The sequence below is a fragment of the Barbatula barbatula genome (genome assembly GCF_947034865.1).
Source record: "Barbatula barbatula genome assembly, chromosome: 5".
NCBI lineage: Eukaryota > Metazoa > Chordata > Actinopteri > Cypriniformes > Nemacheilidae > Barbatula > Barbatula barbatula.
The window spans coordinates 13835314-13852883 of NC_136769.1; the positions used below are offsets into that span (position 1 = coordinate 13835314).

At 39.1% G+C, this 17570-nt stretch overlaps 1 protein-coding gene across 9 annotated transcripts in view; it reads right to left on the reverse strand.

The window, feature by feature from the left end:
- Window positions 1-1250: 1250 nt before the first annotated feature.
- septin9a (septin 9a) overlaps window positions 1251-17570 on the reverse strand; it is a 57240-nt gene continuing 40920 nt past the window's right edge. For 4 of the 9 annotated variants that reach the window (XM_079456994.1, XM_079456999.1, XM_079456995.1 and 1 more), the window contains 9 exons: window positions 12669-12869; window positions 9902-10030; window positions 9675-9756; window positions 9436-9573; window positions 7223-7340; window positions 6257-6352; window positions 6066-6162; window positions 4596-4647; window positions 2448-3999 (listed from right to left, as the gene is read on the reverse strand). In XM_079456994.1, coding sequence (XP_079313120.1) covers window positions 3867-3999; window positions 4596-4647; window positions 6066-6162; window positions 6257-6352; window positions 7223-7340; window positions 9436-9573; window positions 9675-9756; window positions 9902-10030; window positions 12669-12869 — 1046 coding nt within the window. In that variant the 3' untranslated portion in view covers window positions 2448-3866. Of the gene's footprint in view, window positions 4000-4595; window positions 4648-6065; window positions 6163-6256; window positions 6353-7222; window positions 7341-9435; window positions 9574-9674; window positions 9757-9901; window positions 10031-12668; window positions 12870-17570 lie in introns of all 9 variants that reach the window. The other 5 variants (XM_079456996.1, XM_079457001.1, XM_079456998.1 and 2 more) reach the window with 2 other exon arrangements.

A 17570-nucleotide genomic window follows, 5' to 3' on the forward strand; every position in this document is an offset into this window, starting at 1 on the left:
AAACCATCACATCAAAAGGAAATGAGGGAGGATCCTCTCTTCTCTCTCTCTCTGTCTGTCTCAATCTCTAGCTGTGCTGTTTTACGTCTAGAACGAACCCCTTAATGCAAACATACAACGATGGGTTCCACGCAAATCTATTCAGTTAGAAATAACAGTTTTGCTTCTCACAATATGATCTTATTCTAAGAATATAAAACACTGGTAAACATACGGAGGGAATAAGACTCCTCTATAATCGAAACCATCTCAAGTGTCAAAAGGAATTTTATTTTCGGTAAATGTTAACGCCCCAATATCTTGCACTTGACTTGGCAGACATCCCCTTCAACACACACAGAGAAATTAATTGAATTTGCTGCTGCTTCCTAATCAAGTCCAGTGTGATTTGCATATGGCTGAAGCCGCCAGCCCTCCCCTGCATGTCTGAGAGGCTGGCATCTGGCATGGAGCCAGCAGACAGAAAGAAATAGAGAACATAGAGACCAGGGTAGACATAGTGGTGGTGAGGTGTGACAAAAGAACACAAAAAGGCAAGTAACGCAGTAATGAAAGACGGTATGAAACAAACCACACGGATGCCCATGGTGATAATAAAAGGGCACGTCCGAGCATGAACCGCTACCACAACAGTGCCGAGCATTTACATAAAACAAAATGGCAGGTGATGCGTGTCATTAAAGCAAGGTAAGGCCAAAAGGTCTTTTTTTATGCAACAAAAAAAAATGCAATCTTAATTAACACAGGGTCTTAAAAGTGACACATGCAAATTACAGAGGCGGAGTCAGTAGCAGAGCATCCACTGGAGGACGTTCTGCTAATGATTATGAAGGAGACCTCAAGGACAGGTCTAGTAGATGCTGATTATCGAGAACATAAACACGAAAGAGGTGAGATGAACGAGGGTTAAACCAGAAGACTTGATGAGTAAAGCTACTCTAGATAATGAGACTAAATGAATCACACCCCCTACATCTATTTGACACTGCGCTATTAGCTTAAATATGCCTCATTATTTAAACAGAGTTTGAGGCCAAAATGTTCCCGAAAGCCACAAGAATGCTGCAGAAACACAAAATTTTAAGGACGAACAATGGACACAATTCTTTGTTTTACATCTATTATGAATAGTTCAGTATATTTGATCCATTTCATAATTCAAGGCCTTGGTTGTGTGTTTAAACACTGTAGCGATCATTTCAATCGATTAAATTAGACACTGAAATTTTAATTCAAGCAGCAAATATTTTCCCATATTAAACATTTTATTTGACACTGGTTTGAACACTCAGACTGTGCAAATGTATCCAAGCAATGTGTATTTACAATGCAGATAAAGTTTTAAATAAACATCGCCTCTCTGTGCCTTTCCTAACAACTGGAAGACTTAACTGATGCTCTCCTCCATAATCCCAATAATCAGTATAACAAACAAACAAACCGCAGACTAAACATCTTACACACCAGTGACTCCAAACAAGAGGTATGTGATCCCCAAAGCTTTTAAATCCTCTCACTTACACAAGCCAGATACAAAACTGCAAATGCAAACAAGCTCAGGTGTCTTATAAACGTCGAAGGATTATTTGCAGTTTGTTTTCCACCCAAAGCATTAGCTTTTAGTTTGACAGTTAATCAAAGCAATAATTACATCATGCTGACTATAAATGCAAAATCTAGTACATAAGGATAATATATTTTTAGGGAAAATATATTTTTGCAAAATGTGAATGAGTACGGACGGCTTATTCAGAGTGACAGCAAATACAAACCACATGGCCAGCAGATAGCAGTTGTCCTCAGGGGCGATATAAACGTCACCTTTAGAGTATAGTGCTTTGTAAACCGTGAGTTCTACCCACAAGGAGGGCTCTCTAACATCCGTAAAGTGGGCATCCAGAGACAAACTAAGCTCATTGAAATGGCAAATTAATTTAATTACGGCAATATGCAAAAGCCATGCTGTAAATATCTAGAGGGAGGAGCAGAGAGGAGGAGGGATAACAAATAGATCATAGTGGGTAACAGCTGCCTCGCTTTCTCATTTTGTGGGATACATGATATAAGGAATGTGAAAAACAGAGTTGTGTGGGATGGGCAGGGAAGGGTGGTGAAGACACGCGGCGCTGGCAACGCGGGGCAACATCTGTTTCCCTGAAGGTGAGAAAGAGGGGCGCCATTTTGAGGGCATCTCCATTTTGAGTCGGATTGGGAGGGGGAAAGCATCATGGGAAATTACCTCTTCACTTTGAAAGAGTCTGATGCCATAAATTACGTTTATTTAATACTGTAGGAAATGTCATTAAGCTGTTTAGTTTTAAGGTTTAAGGAGTCAAAATAGATGTAATTACCAAAAAACAATTTAGCTAATAAACAAAGACATGGGTGAAAAGTTAAGAGATGCTTTTATAACAAGAGTACTTGCATGTCAAAATCCTACGGCTTTATAAAAACAAAGAGTTTAATCATTTCATTTAACCTAAATAACAATGAAATTGAATGAGAGTAAAAAAGGACTAAATTAACAAATTCTCCCAGTTGCACTGTCGAGACAAATTTGCGAGTCAACTGATCAGTTGAAATAAGCCAAAATAATTATTTTTCATTTTAATCTTTATTCCTTTAAAATACCAGGAGTTATTTGTGTTACTCTGATAATACAAAACAAATTATTACTATGAATACACAGCACAGGACAAAACAAATATATTTTCCCAACGATGAGCATTTATGAAGTTTTGCACAAAAAAAGCCTGAGCCGTTCTTAAAAGTGGCTCCTTATCAGACATGGCAGGAATCCTTAAAAGTTCAGGCACACAGAAATCTTGGCACGGTTAAAAGTTCTCTCTCCTGCAGGCCTTTTCCTCTGAGCTAGAAGACAACTGACAAATAAAAGCTGTCTAGATGGTGTACATTTCCATATATCCAAAATCAAGGGGTCTGAAAGTAAAAACAAGGCACTCGATTTTGCCTGATAAAACTGCCAGGTGTACACACACTTGAACTGAAGTATGATGGACAGCGGGATTGTTGAATGTTGTCCATCAGTGCAAATCCAGATCACATTCTACAATAAATAAGATCATTTGTAGCCACTGGTCAGTTCAGAGATCTTTTCTTGTTCATGGACAAAAACTATTCACAATATTTGTAATATAAATCCTAACCGTGTGATTCCACTCATTACTGTTTCAATAAGGCACCAGGGGTTCAATGTCTGTTTCCCTGTATCATCTGAACACATTAAAACAGCAAAACCAACGGCACAACAGGTTTTGCAGGATTGATGTTGGCACGCTGGCTTTGTAAAGAAAGACACCAGATAACCTGGAGATTTCACAATCAACTCCACCTGTGCCGAAAAGAGACAGCTGGAACAAATGGATCATTATTTAATATGGAAATGAAACCCTGGATTCAGAAGATGACTTCGCCGGTTATGGGGCCCGCTCAAAAAGCATAAATATTAATAGAACAGTTGACAAATCACATAAAAAGATGTATTTCTGAGAAAACCCCTGTAAAATAATCATGACTCAATCTTGCATGTAAAAGAGCTTGCACAGTTTGAACGAAGACTCCTAATGCACACAGCATCAGTCAAACACATGCAATATATGGAGAAGCTCTTTACCGGGCAAATCAGAGTTATTTTTAAGATAGAGCTCTTTGCTCTGGGTCTCTGGTGCCAGAATAAAATGTTTGGAGGGTTTGTGGACATAAGGTTTGTGGGATGTAAAGTCATTATGTGCTTCTCTTGAATGACCTCTTCCTCTCAGTCCACGGCTGAATGAAGCGGCAGGAACGGAGTGTAAGGTGACGCGGAGAGGAGGGAGAAAGGGGTGAGGGTTTTTCAGTCAGGGGAGCTAGATTTCGTGGGAGGCAGGGTGGTGATCGCCGAGGCCGTTGGCCTGGGTGTTGTTCTCGTTGAGTCGACGGACACGGTACATCTCGTAGTGGATGCTGCTGGTGATGTCTTTAATGTTCTGCATGTGAGTTCTGCGGAACAACAGCCAAGCATGGATTTATGTATCGTTAACACTTTCAACGGACATTAAAAGGAACAGTTCATAGGTGTGGACCAATAGTGCAGAGAAAATATAAAATAATTTCTGGATACATTACTACATTAAAGGGATAGTTCACCCAAAAATATTAATTCTGTCTTCTTTTACTCACCTTCGAGTTGTTACAAATTTGATGAACACAGAGAAAGATCTATGAAGAATCCTTGTAACCAAACAGTTCTTGGACGGCATTGACTACCATAGTAGGGAAAATTACTTTATAATTGTTTTGTTCTTTTGAACACAAAAGAATATATTTGGAAGAATTATGGACAGCAAACAGTTCTGGGGCACTTTTGACTACCATTGTAATATTTCCTACTATGGTAGTCAATGGGGTCAAAGAACTGTTTGGTTACAAGCATTCCTCCAAATATCTTTCTCTGTATTCAACAAAACAATGAATTGTATACAGGTTTGTAACAACCAGAGAGTAAGTAATTCGTGACAGAATTTTCATCTACAACTATCCCTTCAAAATTAGCTTGTTATACCATGCATATACTGTGGGTGTTTAAAGCCACTCACCTTATAAGGAGGTCCCGCAGGTAAGCGAACTCACAGTGGGCAATATTCTCAACTGCAGACACAAAAACAAAACTCATAAGTTTAAACATTAATAAATCAAAGGCTGGAATAATCAGATGAATTGTGCAGTTTTTCCTCTCTAGCCCTGTGGAGTAATGTTTTACCACTTGGCGGCACTGTTGCAAGAAAACATGCAGGGGGACAGAAATAAGAAAAAAAAGCCTTTCTGAAAGGCAATCAAATTCTGTGTGACACAAAATGTGTTCTTGTTTCATATTAATGCATTTAACATGCGTTTTTAACTTTAGATTAAGTGACCTACACATTTAAGCAATTCATGTGTTCCCTGGATATCTAACTCCTTACTGCAGCATGTGCCATTTTTTACTAGCTGAGCTACAGGAAGACATTTTATACTTCTGAATTATAGCTCAGACTCCAAAAACAAAACAAAGAGAGCCACCACGGAGAAGCCACACAGAAACATCCGAGAAGCCACACAGAAACATCCGTGCAGAAAATGAAAGGTTTTCAAAGAAAGAGTGGATCTCTTTAAAAACATTACAGCATAATTGCAGGGAGTTTAATTTAACTCCGTCAACTCTCAGAACACTTCTCATCAAAGCGGGGGTTTAACTGCTTCTGTCCATCAACTATCCTGGCAGTTACCACACAACAAATCTGTCTATTGCTGTCAACAAAACAAGTCAACAAGTGCACTTTAAGGTAAGGTTAGTAATTTCAGTGAAGGACAATCATTCTATCTGCCAGTTCTTGGACAAACAGATTATCTGGCACTAAAACCACAACACGGGTTAAGCCAATGTTCCCAAACACAGCAATGTTGTGAAAGAGTTTTTAATCTTCAGTAGAAAGAATTCGACATGGCTTACCTTACAGTTGGCTTTCTGAATTAAGCATGTGAGAGTAAGTGTGTGACATTCGCCTTCAAATTTTAACTCGTCCATCAGGCAACATTTATATTTTAACTCGATTACTTTTTGTTGCATTCCCACAGAAATGAAGTAAAACCTAAAGTTCTCTGACAACAACTGACAACTAAACAGCTCAAATTACTTCCTTCGAAAAAAATGGCCAGCCAATGATCTTGCCTGCCAGGCTTCATTTAACAATACATGTAACAAGAGGAACAATGACATCACCATGACGATGGTGCACATCGCTTTGTCCGCTCCCTGACAAATGCATCTTATCGGTCCGACAGCAGACCGCTGACTCACATAAGTCAAACCAACGCAGTCATAATGGTCTTCAGAGTGGATCCTCAATTCCAGCAGATAAGAGCTGCTTAAAGATGCCTGACTCGTAGCCGTGTGTCTACGGTTAATGAGCTCCATCGATGTGCTTAAAGAGCGCTGGTGTCTGCATAGCCTATTCTTCACTAATCACGTTCACACACTCTCATTACGACACACTCTAGAGATGCTTACGCAAGTCACCATACCGTACCTTCAATGGTTCCCCATTTTGTTTTCCTTCCCAGGAGCCTCCGTCCATTGACCTGATACTCTTGGTCACTTCCTACTACCGCAAAGGGAATCATCTCCTGATAGGAGAAAGAGGACAGTGAGATTGTAATGTCGGTCTCATCCTATTCTCAACCACAAAATGGATAAATGGTCTAAATAGTGCAAACTCACTCTTATTTTCTCGTTGATCATCCTGTCTTCGGCATCCTCATCAAACTCTTTCTGTGGATAGACATCTATACCATTGGCCCGAAGCTCTTCCCTGATCTACATAAAATAGAAACATACTTCAGTCCTGTGGGGGCAAAGTAGATGTGCATTATTTATATAATGGACAAACAAAGTTATCTTATCCTGAGAAACTTCAGCCTAAAATGTTGTTAAATATGTAACCGTATGTTTTCCTTCAGTAAGAGGCACGCCGGCACAAGCACAAGAGGCAGTTAAGGTTGAAAAAAGGTTCTTAACTGCAGCTAACAGTTTAAAAACAGGTGTTGCACACCGAAACTTCATCATATCATGTGTCATCTCAGTCTTACAAAAGATTTACTAAAATTGTATAAATGACTACATAAACTAACTTTGGGACTTGCAGTTCAATTAGAAAAATTAAGAAAATCAAGACATTTCCTGTTAAACCAAAGTAAATATTTATTGTTATGAATATTATTATAAATAAACCACCAGAAATAAATCTGCTTTGATGCTCATGGAGTGCTGCAGCATTTCTGTAGAAGCTTTGGAGACACCATCTGTAATCTTGGAAATCTCTTAGGGAAGAAAAAAGCCTAAGCGTGCCCACTACAACTAAAACATGACAGCATGTATCAGTTCTTCCACGCTTAATTGCATTGAGCTGTAGCATTCACAGTATTCCACTGGGGTTCACCACACAAACTTCCACATTAATACAAATATTTACTGTGAAACAACAAAGTACATTTTTTGGCGGTTAACCGTGTTTGTGCAACATGCCAGATACTATTAATTTGTAACAGATAAAGACAAACTGCACACCATGACACTCAATGGAAAAAATCTTTTTTTTTAACAATTCTGTCTGAATGCAAAAATGATTTGCAGTAACTAAATAACTTTTTCTCTGTAAAGTAGAAGTGATTAGAGACATTAGTTCACCTTCTTCTTGAAGAAATCCCTCTCCTCTAGAGTTAGAGTATCAGCTTTGGCGATGACAGGAACGATGTTCACCACCTTGCTGAGGCGTCTCATGAACTCCACATCCAAAGGCCTGAGACTATATAAACAATTCCCATAATTTCATTAGATGTCCCAGATACTTGGGTATAAGTTAACCAAACAAAGGTCCAGTCTATTAAATGGAGCCACATCTAGTCCTCATAGATCACCTCTCTCTTTCTGAAACAGAGCTGAGATGTCGTTTTATTTGTCGAAGAAGATAAAATATTTATGAAACGTGCTCTGTAGAGCAGTTTGTGCGTTTAGGGCTATTGTTGAAACAACATGACAAATTCCTTGAACATACAGTGTATGTAGATACATAAACAATAAACAGAATTCGCTCAAGGGCTAAGTATCAAAGGTTGATTTCTGACATTGGACTAAGTAAAACACTTTACACATCTGTAAAAAAGGCTGACACATGGACCACCAGAGGTACACAAACCCTGACATAATACACATCTTAAAAGGCTGGGGATGAAACTGCTCTCAGATTATTCCGGCATATTTTTGGGAGGTGTAAAGAGACCTTTTACTTGACAGACATGTGATAGAAGCACCCAAGGGAGAAGAAACGCAGATGTAGTTTCTTAGATCAGATCAGATCTCCTGCTAGTGTGACTGTGCCATTGACCCAGCCTGCAGTCTCTATGGCCGACTGTTAGACTCTAATTAACAAAGCTGTTCAAAACAAGACTGCAGCTGCTGAGAAGCACACATACACCCACTATTGACATCTGCAGCACTGGACGCACATGAAACACTTATTCATTCACAGCGGGCCACAGAAGAGCCAGCACCACACGCTCTAGGGGCATCAGCACACGGAATCCATACACATCCGGGGAGTGTGTGTTTAGGGATAAAGGCATGGATGGATAGATGAAGGTAAGGATGGATACAGGGATAGATGGAAGAATAGCCATCATTTTCAGATACTTTGTGTTTCTAATGGGAATACTGCAAGTTAATTCTACAGGTCAGAAATCCATCTGGAGACACATGTTCTCCAGCTACAAAAACACAAGCATACATGATCCTTTATCACAGTCAAACACCAGAACAGGCCACCCACTACACTTGGCCCAAATATATATTTTGGGATGCAAAAAAAGCAGTTACTGGTAAATGTTGACTAGTTACTGCTCACAAAGCATATTATTAATGTTTAAAATCCCCAAGAACCTTAAACTGAAATTAAATTAGAAACAAATGCTATACAGTCACAGATGTCCAGCCTGAGGTCCGGCAGTTTTGTTGAAAAATTAAATGTGTGAGGCCTCTTCTTAACAAGGCAGTTTTTACCAGCTGTAATGAAAACATAATTCCTAAAACTGATTCCCGGCCAGTTCATGTTTATGACACAGGGATAAAAGTGTCTTCCAAATGCATCAAAGTTAAATGTTCATGGATGCATTTCCAGCAGAAGCAGCACTGCCCTCTTGAGGCAAGTAAAGGGAATTATATTCTACACCATTCTCTTACATCTAGTATTTTAAATTAAGTATAAAAGTGATATATAGTCAAACATGATGTAAGCAGCACAAAGTATATTTATCTATATAACCTTACACTCGGTTTACCAGCCATCTATAAGTGCTTTTTTTAAGATTGATCTTAACTCTGATCTCTTTTCAATAACAACCATATGTGAATATTTATTCTGTGGGATCGAATTTTTTTTACTTTTTAAAACTTTTTGTATTTATATTATTACTGTAAATATTTGACTAAAATTGTTGAAGGAATAGTTCACCCAAAAGGGAAAATAAATACTATGAGAGAGTCAATGGGGGATGATATCTATTTGGTCACATTCTTCCTTCATTTCCCGTTATGTATATTTTGCGCTGTTTTACTTCCGCTCTATTACTGGCACAGTATAAGTACAATTGACCAAACCTACATTTTAATGCCAGATGTATCATATGTATGGCTGTGTATGTGACGGAAAGAGTTTTCCAATGTTACTAAACAAGGTCAATAGGGTGTTCACATGCCTTGATAATGTATGTGAACACAACATCTGTGTAAGCATGCATTTTCAGTTTGATGTGTAAGTTCAATAACAGGAAGAGAATGTTTGCATCAAATCACTTGTAAAGGTACACAGACGTGACGTGAACATACATACAATCGTGTGAACTGACCTGTGTCCTGTGGGCGGTATGAAGTATATGCAGCAGTGCACTCTTGAATCTGGAATCCTCTTCTTCCTGTTAATGTTGATCTCCTCCTGCAGGTACTGCTCATACTGGTCATTGATGAACTTCATGATGGGCTGCCAACTGAGAGAGAGAGAGAGAGAGAGAGAGAGAGAGACAGAGTACTGAAGCAACACAAACACAACACAACACAGAATGATAAAGAACACACAATTCTACTTTACCAGTTCTCATTGTTAATCTGATCTCCAAACCCTGGTGTGTCTATGACCGTCAGCTTCATTCGTACCCCTTTCTCTTCGATGTCTTTATGAGAGAGATAATTAAAGTAACTAACACATCCAATCCCATATGTATTACATGATGGCAGCAGATGAAAGGCTGTTTGAATTCACAATTATGAATGAATGACACACTAATACATGATCATGTTGAATCTGCGAAGTTTTACCATGACTGATGGACTTGATCTCTATGGTTTTGGGAATCTTCTCCTCAGCTGTGCCCAGGACAGATTTCCGACTCACTTTTGACTTGAAGAGCGTGTTCATTAGTGTGGACTTTCCTAATCCACTCTGACCTGTACACACATGCACACAAATGAATCCAGATCAGCATTAGAAATAAAGACACAAAATGCATTTTTATCCTAAATCGTTCTTTAACACATCCTTTCATCTGTGATTTGATACGCATACTTGTTGAGCATTTGGCATGAAAAGATCTAATTCATCGGCAGAGCATGAGTGATTCTTTCTCTCAGGCTGTCCTGTGGTTTGACTGAAGTTAGCACCCCTCCGGCTCCACGTTAAAGGAGCTTGTGTTGAGTTGCGGTCTTCTTTAACCTCAGCAAGCTCACATCTGTCAGCCACGGGCTCATCACGCTGTAGTAATGATGGGCATGCTCTTATTCTGTCATACTAACCCATGTTTTTCTGACAAACAGATAATCTTCTGGGACAGTTCATATAGTAAAGCCATAGGATAACATGAGTAGCACTTAGGTATATATACACTACCACAATACCAGCTCTGGTTAAGTTAAAAATAAGTGGAACCTAAAATAGAGATGAGAAGTAGAATTATTGAACTAATCAATGATCCGCTGAACTTTAGTTTTTGTGTGACTCCTCCTTTTAGAGCCCTTCGGATGAGCAGCAAAACATCCCTAGCAAATGGGTAAGTATGACCAGATGCTCTTATCATTCACACATATATAAAGAAATGTGGTTGAGTCAGAGAGCAAATGGGTTTGCAGCTGGTTGGCTGGGAACAGGAGCTGGAGTTCTGTGGAGAAGGTTGGCGCTCTCAGCTCTGACTGGGTTAAATCAACAGCACGTTTGGCCACACAGACCCAAAGCGCCATGCCGTGCGCAAAGATGCCAGGTTCACTTTGCTGTGCTGTCTTTAACTGAACTTAATTACTGTCTCTCATAAACAGCACATAAATCATTTTACATTTAGTACAAGAACTGCGTCAATAAACCCTCTGGGAAGCAAGTTGAAACGTTTTCCGAAAAGACTGACGGTTCCAAATGAGTCCGTATTACCTAAAACCAAATGTGATCAAGATGTATCACCTCCATTAACATGCTCGCAGTCATCGGAGGCTTTAAACACTTCTGTGCCACATTATAAAATACAGACGGCTCTTTCCGATTACCTTTCCATTCTTTACCCAGTAAAGAAGTTCACCTGCCTCGTATAAATCTAATGTTTGAATATTTTAATCGAGTGATCAAAGCAAAAGAAAATAAAACAAAAATGAAATGACTTGAATCAGACGAGCTGTGTTTAAAGCTCCTGGGACTCCAAAGAGCCAATATACAGTACACCCCATGTGACCATATCATTACAGCGATTACTAAAATTAGCAATGTGGAGAAAAAACATTTAATTATATAAAAATGAATTTGCCTGAAAAGCAATAGTAAACACTGAAATAAATCTTTTAAACATCTGGGACTCTTCAGCCATTTTTGACTGAAAATTTTTATTTTTGAAATCATAGAATACTTTTGTCAAATTAGCTCTGAGAACACAAAAAACTAATTATGGACATGATTCATATATGTTAAAGTGTCACAAAAAAAAGAGTCACACTTGGCTCCTTCGAGGTCAAAAATGACAGACATAGGAAATGAATGGAATATATGAAAACTCTTTTGGTGGTACAAAAACAAATAAGCCACTGTGCAAAAATGTAAAATATTATACCATAAATATAAATGAGTACCATAAAATTCTCGCAAAATAAAGAAATATTTGAAACAAAAATGTAAGAAAGAAATATTCCTGAAAAGGACTCCTTAATGATATTATGATATATGATATTAAGAAACAAAAAGGCTTTCCATGTGATCCCTTTAAAACTTTGTTTTTCAAAATTTATTTAATAACCTGGTCTCTGTTTTAACTACAAACAATGCATTAATTAAACAATTCTTAAAATATATATACTATTTTTTTCAGTGGGTAAAAATTGGTAATAATTATTGCATAAATATTAATTATTAGCATCAAATTCTCTAAAATGCGAAATAAAAAGAAAAAACATTATTAAACAAAAATATATTAAATACATTTTTCTAAAAATAAAAAATAACATTTTTAAGGGTTCAGTCACTTTTCACCGCGAAGGAGCCAAGTGTGACTCCTAAACGAAGAGTCCCAGAGGGGGTGAGAGAAAATGAACTACCAACTCTGGCCGTAATTGGAAAGCACAATTTTTGAAGCTCCAAAAAATGCATCCATCGATCAAAGAACTCTAGGCTCTGTAGTCCTAACAAAGGTCATCTGAAGCAAATCGATGCGTTTGTTTAAGAGAAATATCCATATAGTGCAATTAACGATAATCTAACTTCCATTATCTAACTTCCGTTATCCCTCCTGTGAACCAGTGCCTTGTTTTGCTGGCAAATGACGCAGGCGTGTCGTAAGTTCTGGTGACGAACGAGGCACTTTTTGTTTTATAAAAAGGAGGATACCGTCTCCTCTGTGTGGGGGCTTTCGTCAACATCATTTGCTGGAAAAGCAAGCCTCCGGTTTATCCCGCGCAACCGAGGGATAACAATACATGGTATTATAACTCAGACTGCATTATTCTTCAAAAAAAAAGGGTCATATTCAGTTAGGATGCCTCGAGGATGAGTAAAACATGGGGAAATTTTGTTTCTTGGTTGAAGTATGCCTTTAAGCTAAGAGGTCTATCTACTTACCCACTACCATGATATTGAGCTCAAAGCCTTGTTTCATGGCCTTCCTTCTCATCTGCTCCAGGATGGCATCGATGCCCACATAACTGAAGTCCATGGTAGGCTTATCAAGGCACATGGATTGGGGCATCTCTGGTATAACGGACTCTGCCATGATGCTACTGCTGCTGCCACTACTGCTGTAGCTCGAAATTACCTCTGACCCTGCAGAAGAGAGATGAACGTCAGTACACATCATGCAGCATTGAAGGTTTCATAAGGGCATCAATTATTTAAATGAATACTCATGATTACAATAAAATATATGATGTTTGACAACCATGCAGTCTCTACAAATACCAAAAGCCAGAAGGCGGCAGGCCTGACAGACATTTTAGTGTCCTTTCACCTCCATTTAGCGAGATCACGACATACACAGACAAAGAAACAAATGATCCCTAAAAAGTAACTCCAATTAGGTGCCACTTCCTCCGTGTGCATGTCATAAGTCATCATGACTAATATCACGATGAGTGTTCATGAAGACTAAAATATCAAATAATGCATTCTTCACACGATAATCAATAGCTGTTTGCACAATTTTCTTCTTTCTGGTTATCTTCACTCAAGTCAATGGAGCCCTACTCTTCAGCGAGCTCGATCACAAAGCTTGCGCTAACCAAAGCGAGCCTTATACCAGGTTAACATTCTGAAAGTCAGTAACCTGATCCAATGGCAGATCGGTAAAGTTATTCAGAACGCCTGTCGACTCTTCTCCACCCATCAGGGCACCCAGCCAGCAAACCCACAGCCACTGGATTCCTGCCTTCAGAAAAGACATGCTCTCCCCCAGATTTTTTAACCCACTCTCTCAGTTATATGACATTATATTACACAACAGGTATTACAGTGGAGCAGTCAGCACAGAAACAGTAATAGATACGTCTAGAATGAACCGCAGCTGTCAGGAAAGTAAGGCGAGTGGAAAGAGCTGTCTCACTATTTGATACAGTCACATTGATACTCCTACTACATCCATACGACATCTCCATGTTGAAACATGCAGACATGGTCCTTCATTTGGTTGGTGTAGCCAAGAAACGCAACATGAACCTGAGAAACAATTCATGGTGGGTCTACATTTTGAAACAGACTATATCGCTCTCTCGATCTATCTCTCTTTGTTGTGTTGGAGAAACCCTGAGTATTCAGAGAACACTTGGCAAGCATGCAGCCCATTAGGCATGTCGGCAACAATAATTTTCCTGAGCAATCATACGCAGAAGTCTGTATGAACACGGACTTATATTTCCCCACCACACTGTTTACACTGCACTTATATTGCATGTGGTGAGGAGACACACCTATAGCTACCTCTACGGCCCAAACAGACCACTTCCTCAGTTTCACATTCCCGTCCAGACGTTTAAAACGTGCATCCCCTCCTCCTTTCTATTCAGCCTGGTCCAGGCAGGAATCACCCTGTCCTTTACATTCCACTGCATGAACATTCACCTCCTGAGTAAATACAAGCTGATGAATGCACAGGCTGAACAATTACCTGAGGAAATACGGAGAGGTCATCTCTCATCCATTTCATCACTGTCATTGAAAGTTAAACTTCGATTACATTTGCAAGAAAATGCCACTTGTTCCTTCCTCTGAGCATGTCATGTGACCACACAGACACACAAATCTCCCTCAATGTTAACAGAAGGCCTGTGTTTATATTCTTGACATCACAACAGGAAACATGCTCTTCAAGGTTTTCAATGCAAAGAGTCAAACTGAGCTTTCTGAAGGCCTCCCTGTGCACTTTATAATCTGTAAGGAGCACAGTGTGCTGTCCCTTTTTCGACAATTGGGATCTTTGTGAAGTCACCCCATGCACGAATCATTCTCCTTTACTTTCCCAACCCTGCACTCAGGAGAATTCGGTGGTGATCCTCTTAACCTCACAGCAATGTCCGGCATCCAAATACCCTCAATGAAGCCCCTCACAACAGCACAATAGCTTGAGGCTTGTCAAAAGCCCACCTGTATTGAGAAAGGAATTCACAAACATCACAAAGGCTGGCCAAACACAAACATTGAGATTTTACTCCACTGAACCCAAGTGGAGCATTTCAAAACCTCCCAATGAAACCCAGAACAACCTTTGACCCATTCAAAGTTTGCTAAGTTTTCTTGGCAATACACTGCTACAGAACAGTTTTGTACACATTTACTTTTTCATCTGTTCTTGGATCAGCTACAGCAGCTTATGGAAGAATAGTGTCACTCATCACTGTGAATCATACTGAAAGCCCTTGAACTCCCAAACAACATCAGAGGCACAACAGTGGAACAAGATGACACATCTACGGTTTCCCCTTCATACAGGACCATGCTAGCCATTTTTCCTGAGCGCTATTGAGCAACTTGGTCAAATAAACTGACCCCCACAGCCTTTCTTTCAGAATGGGAATACATGCCTGTAAAAGGAGTGCTGAACACAGGTGTCTGTGCGAATGGACTGACCCCACAAATCTCCAGTACCATTAATCTGGGTATTACAAAACATTCCCAAATTATGCAAACAGCTGGAAATCATTTAAATCACATGAATGGGTCAGTATTACAAATAAAGACCATGATGGAATATTATAGCCTGAGTTTGTAGATTATGTCCAAACAGAAATGTGATCATCAGTAATTTACAGGGACAGTTATGGGACAATTTGTTTCACCCCCATGTTGTTCCACATGACCTTCTCCCATCGAAGAGGAACGCGAGTGACTGACAGTCACATGGATTTGAAACAGCACGAGGGTGAATTAATGACTCCATTTCTCTCTTGGGTGAGCTATCCCTTTAAGGCAAAAAGACGTTTGAAGACGCAATAGTTTGACACTATTACAGTAAGATCACAAGGCCGAGCTGAAAATGCAATCAATCCTATATCTGACTGCTGTCATTCATCACAAAAGTGAACAGCTTTGACAGAAACAGTGTCGACTGACAGGTCTGTGGAGACTCAGCCGCTATCAATCTTCATGCCTGAGGAGATAACAGTTAGACAGGCCGACTGAAAGCTGAAACACCCACAGAGAAAAACAACGTGGGGTGAGAGGGGAGGTGAACATGCAGTCCTGCGCCTGCTGATGAGCCGTTTCCTGGATCAGAACACTGAGAGGGTTCATTCAATGAAATTTCCGTGGTTAAAATATTCCCAGTTCAGTCTAACCAACTGTGAAATGTGCTTAAAGGGATAGTTCACACAAAAATTGAATTCCGTCACAAAAGAAGATATTTCTGAAGAACGCTGTAACCAAGCAACATTGGCACCCATTGACTTCCTTTGTATGGGCATACTGTATAGACTTTTCACCAAATATCTTCTTCTGTTTTTCACATATACAGGTTTTAAATGACATAAGGATGATTAAAATGATGACAGATTTGTTTGATTTATGGATAAACTATCCGTAATTTAGCAACAACTGAACATGCTTTTCTTCAAAACAAATGATGCTCATTATAGATCATACTGTGAAGACAAAAAATGTAGTGCCATTTCATTCAGGCGTTCTAAATTGTGTATGTGTATCTACGCCGTAAAAGCTGCTGTATCCTCAATAACCTAGCACTCACACTCTAAAAGTATAAACCAATACAAATTGCATGCATTACAGGTTTTGTGGCAGCATTTCCATTGTTTCCTTATTTGCAACTTAACAGCAAGTGCGAAATAAACCGAGCCATCACTGGCACAACTGCTCCTTAGTGAATTTCACACTAAGACTTGTTTTTAAACAACATGGCAGCCATACAAAAAACAAGTCGGTTTCTAAGCCATCAGCACAATATTTGTCATTCTTGACATAATGAGAACCAAATCACAGTTCCTCTGCCATCACAAACAAACAGTAATTATCATCAGTGAAACATACTTTAAAGAAATTGCACACAAAGTAAAATGTTGTGCTTTGCATAACACTGTGCCATGTCCTTCATTGAAATCGATCAAAACCCTCAAAAGACAGAAACAAAGCTTTCCATCAGAAAGCCAAAAGCTGGACAATGTTAGTCACTTTCTGTTTTCAATTACAGGCAAAAAAAACTTCCTTCTCCTAAGTATCCAAGAATTCAATAGCTTTGTAAATAAATGCCAGCAACTCCAACACCGCAATAAAAAAAAGAGTTTGAAGAGCGGAAGTCAGACCGAATAACTGATTTATTCCTCTCAGCCTGAGGTAAAAGCTGCAAATCACAGTGTCCATGGTGGGACACTTGTGTAGTGCACCCTGAGGATTTGCAGGAGCTGAGAATCTCATGTCTCATCCTAGTTTAAGGGAAGTCGGTTGAAGCTGTAAGGTCAGATCGCATTTCATGACTAACTTCCTGTCTTTCTTTAATGAATGCCATCTTAACAAGCATGAGTTTTAACAGACAAGACAAATTAGTTTGAGATCTGCCAGAATCAGTATAACAAACGTAATATTATTTATCTAAAAAAAAAAAGAAGAAAACTAGATATCCCCGAGTTCTTTCATGTGTCCGGATGACTAGACCGTCATGGGCTGCATATCAAATGAATTCATGTATAAATATAACTTAAACTGATAGGACATTTCCTCTGAGCTCTGGAAAACTGGTCACATCTGTTCTTCTCCTTGTCGATTCCCTAATATAGGATGATTAAAAGCAAAAAAACACAAGGATGAGGATTTATCGCCTCTCTCAGATAAGTCAAAACCCATTAAATGTCCCGTTACACTTCAAAGATAAGTAAAGTATAGGCATTACCGTAGGGAGCCATCGGTTTGCTAAAACCCTTCTTATCTGATTGCCTACGGAAAACAAGCCTCCACATGGAATAAATAAAGCCTAAGGATATGCATTATACAACAACATAGATACTATTATGAAAGATTACAATTAAG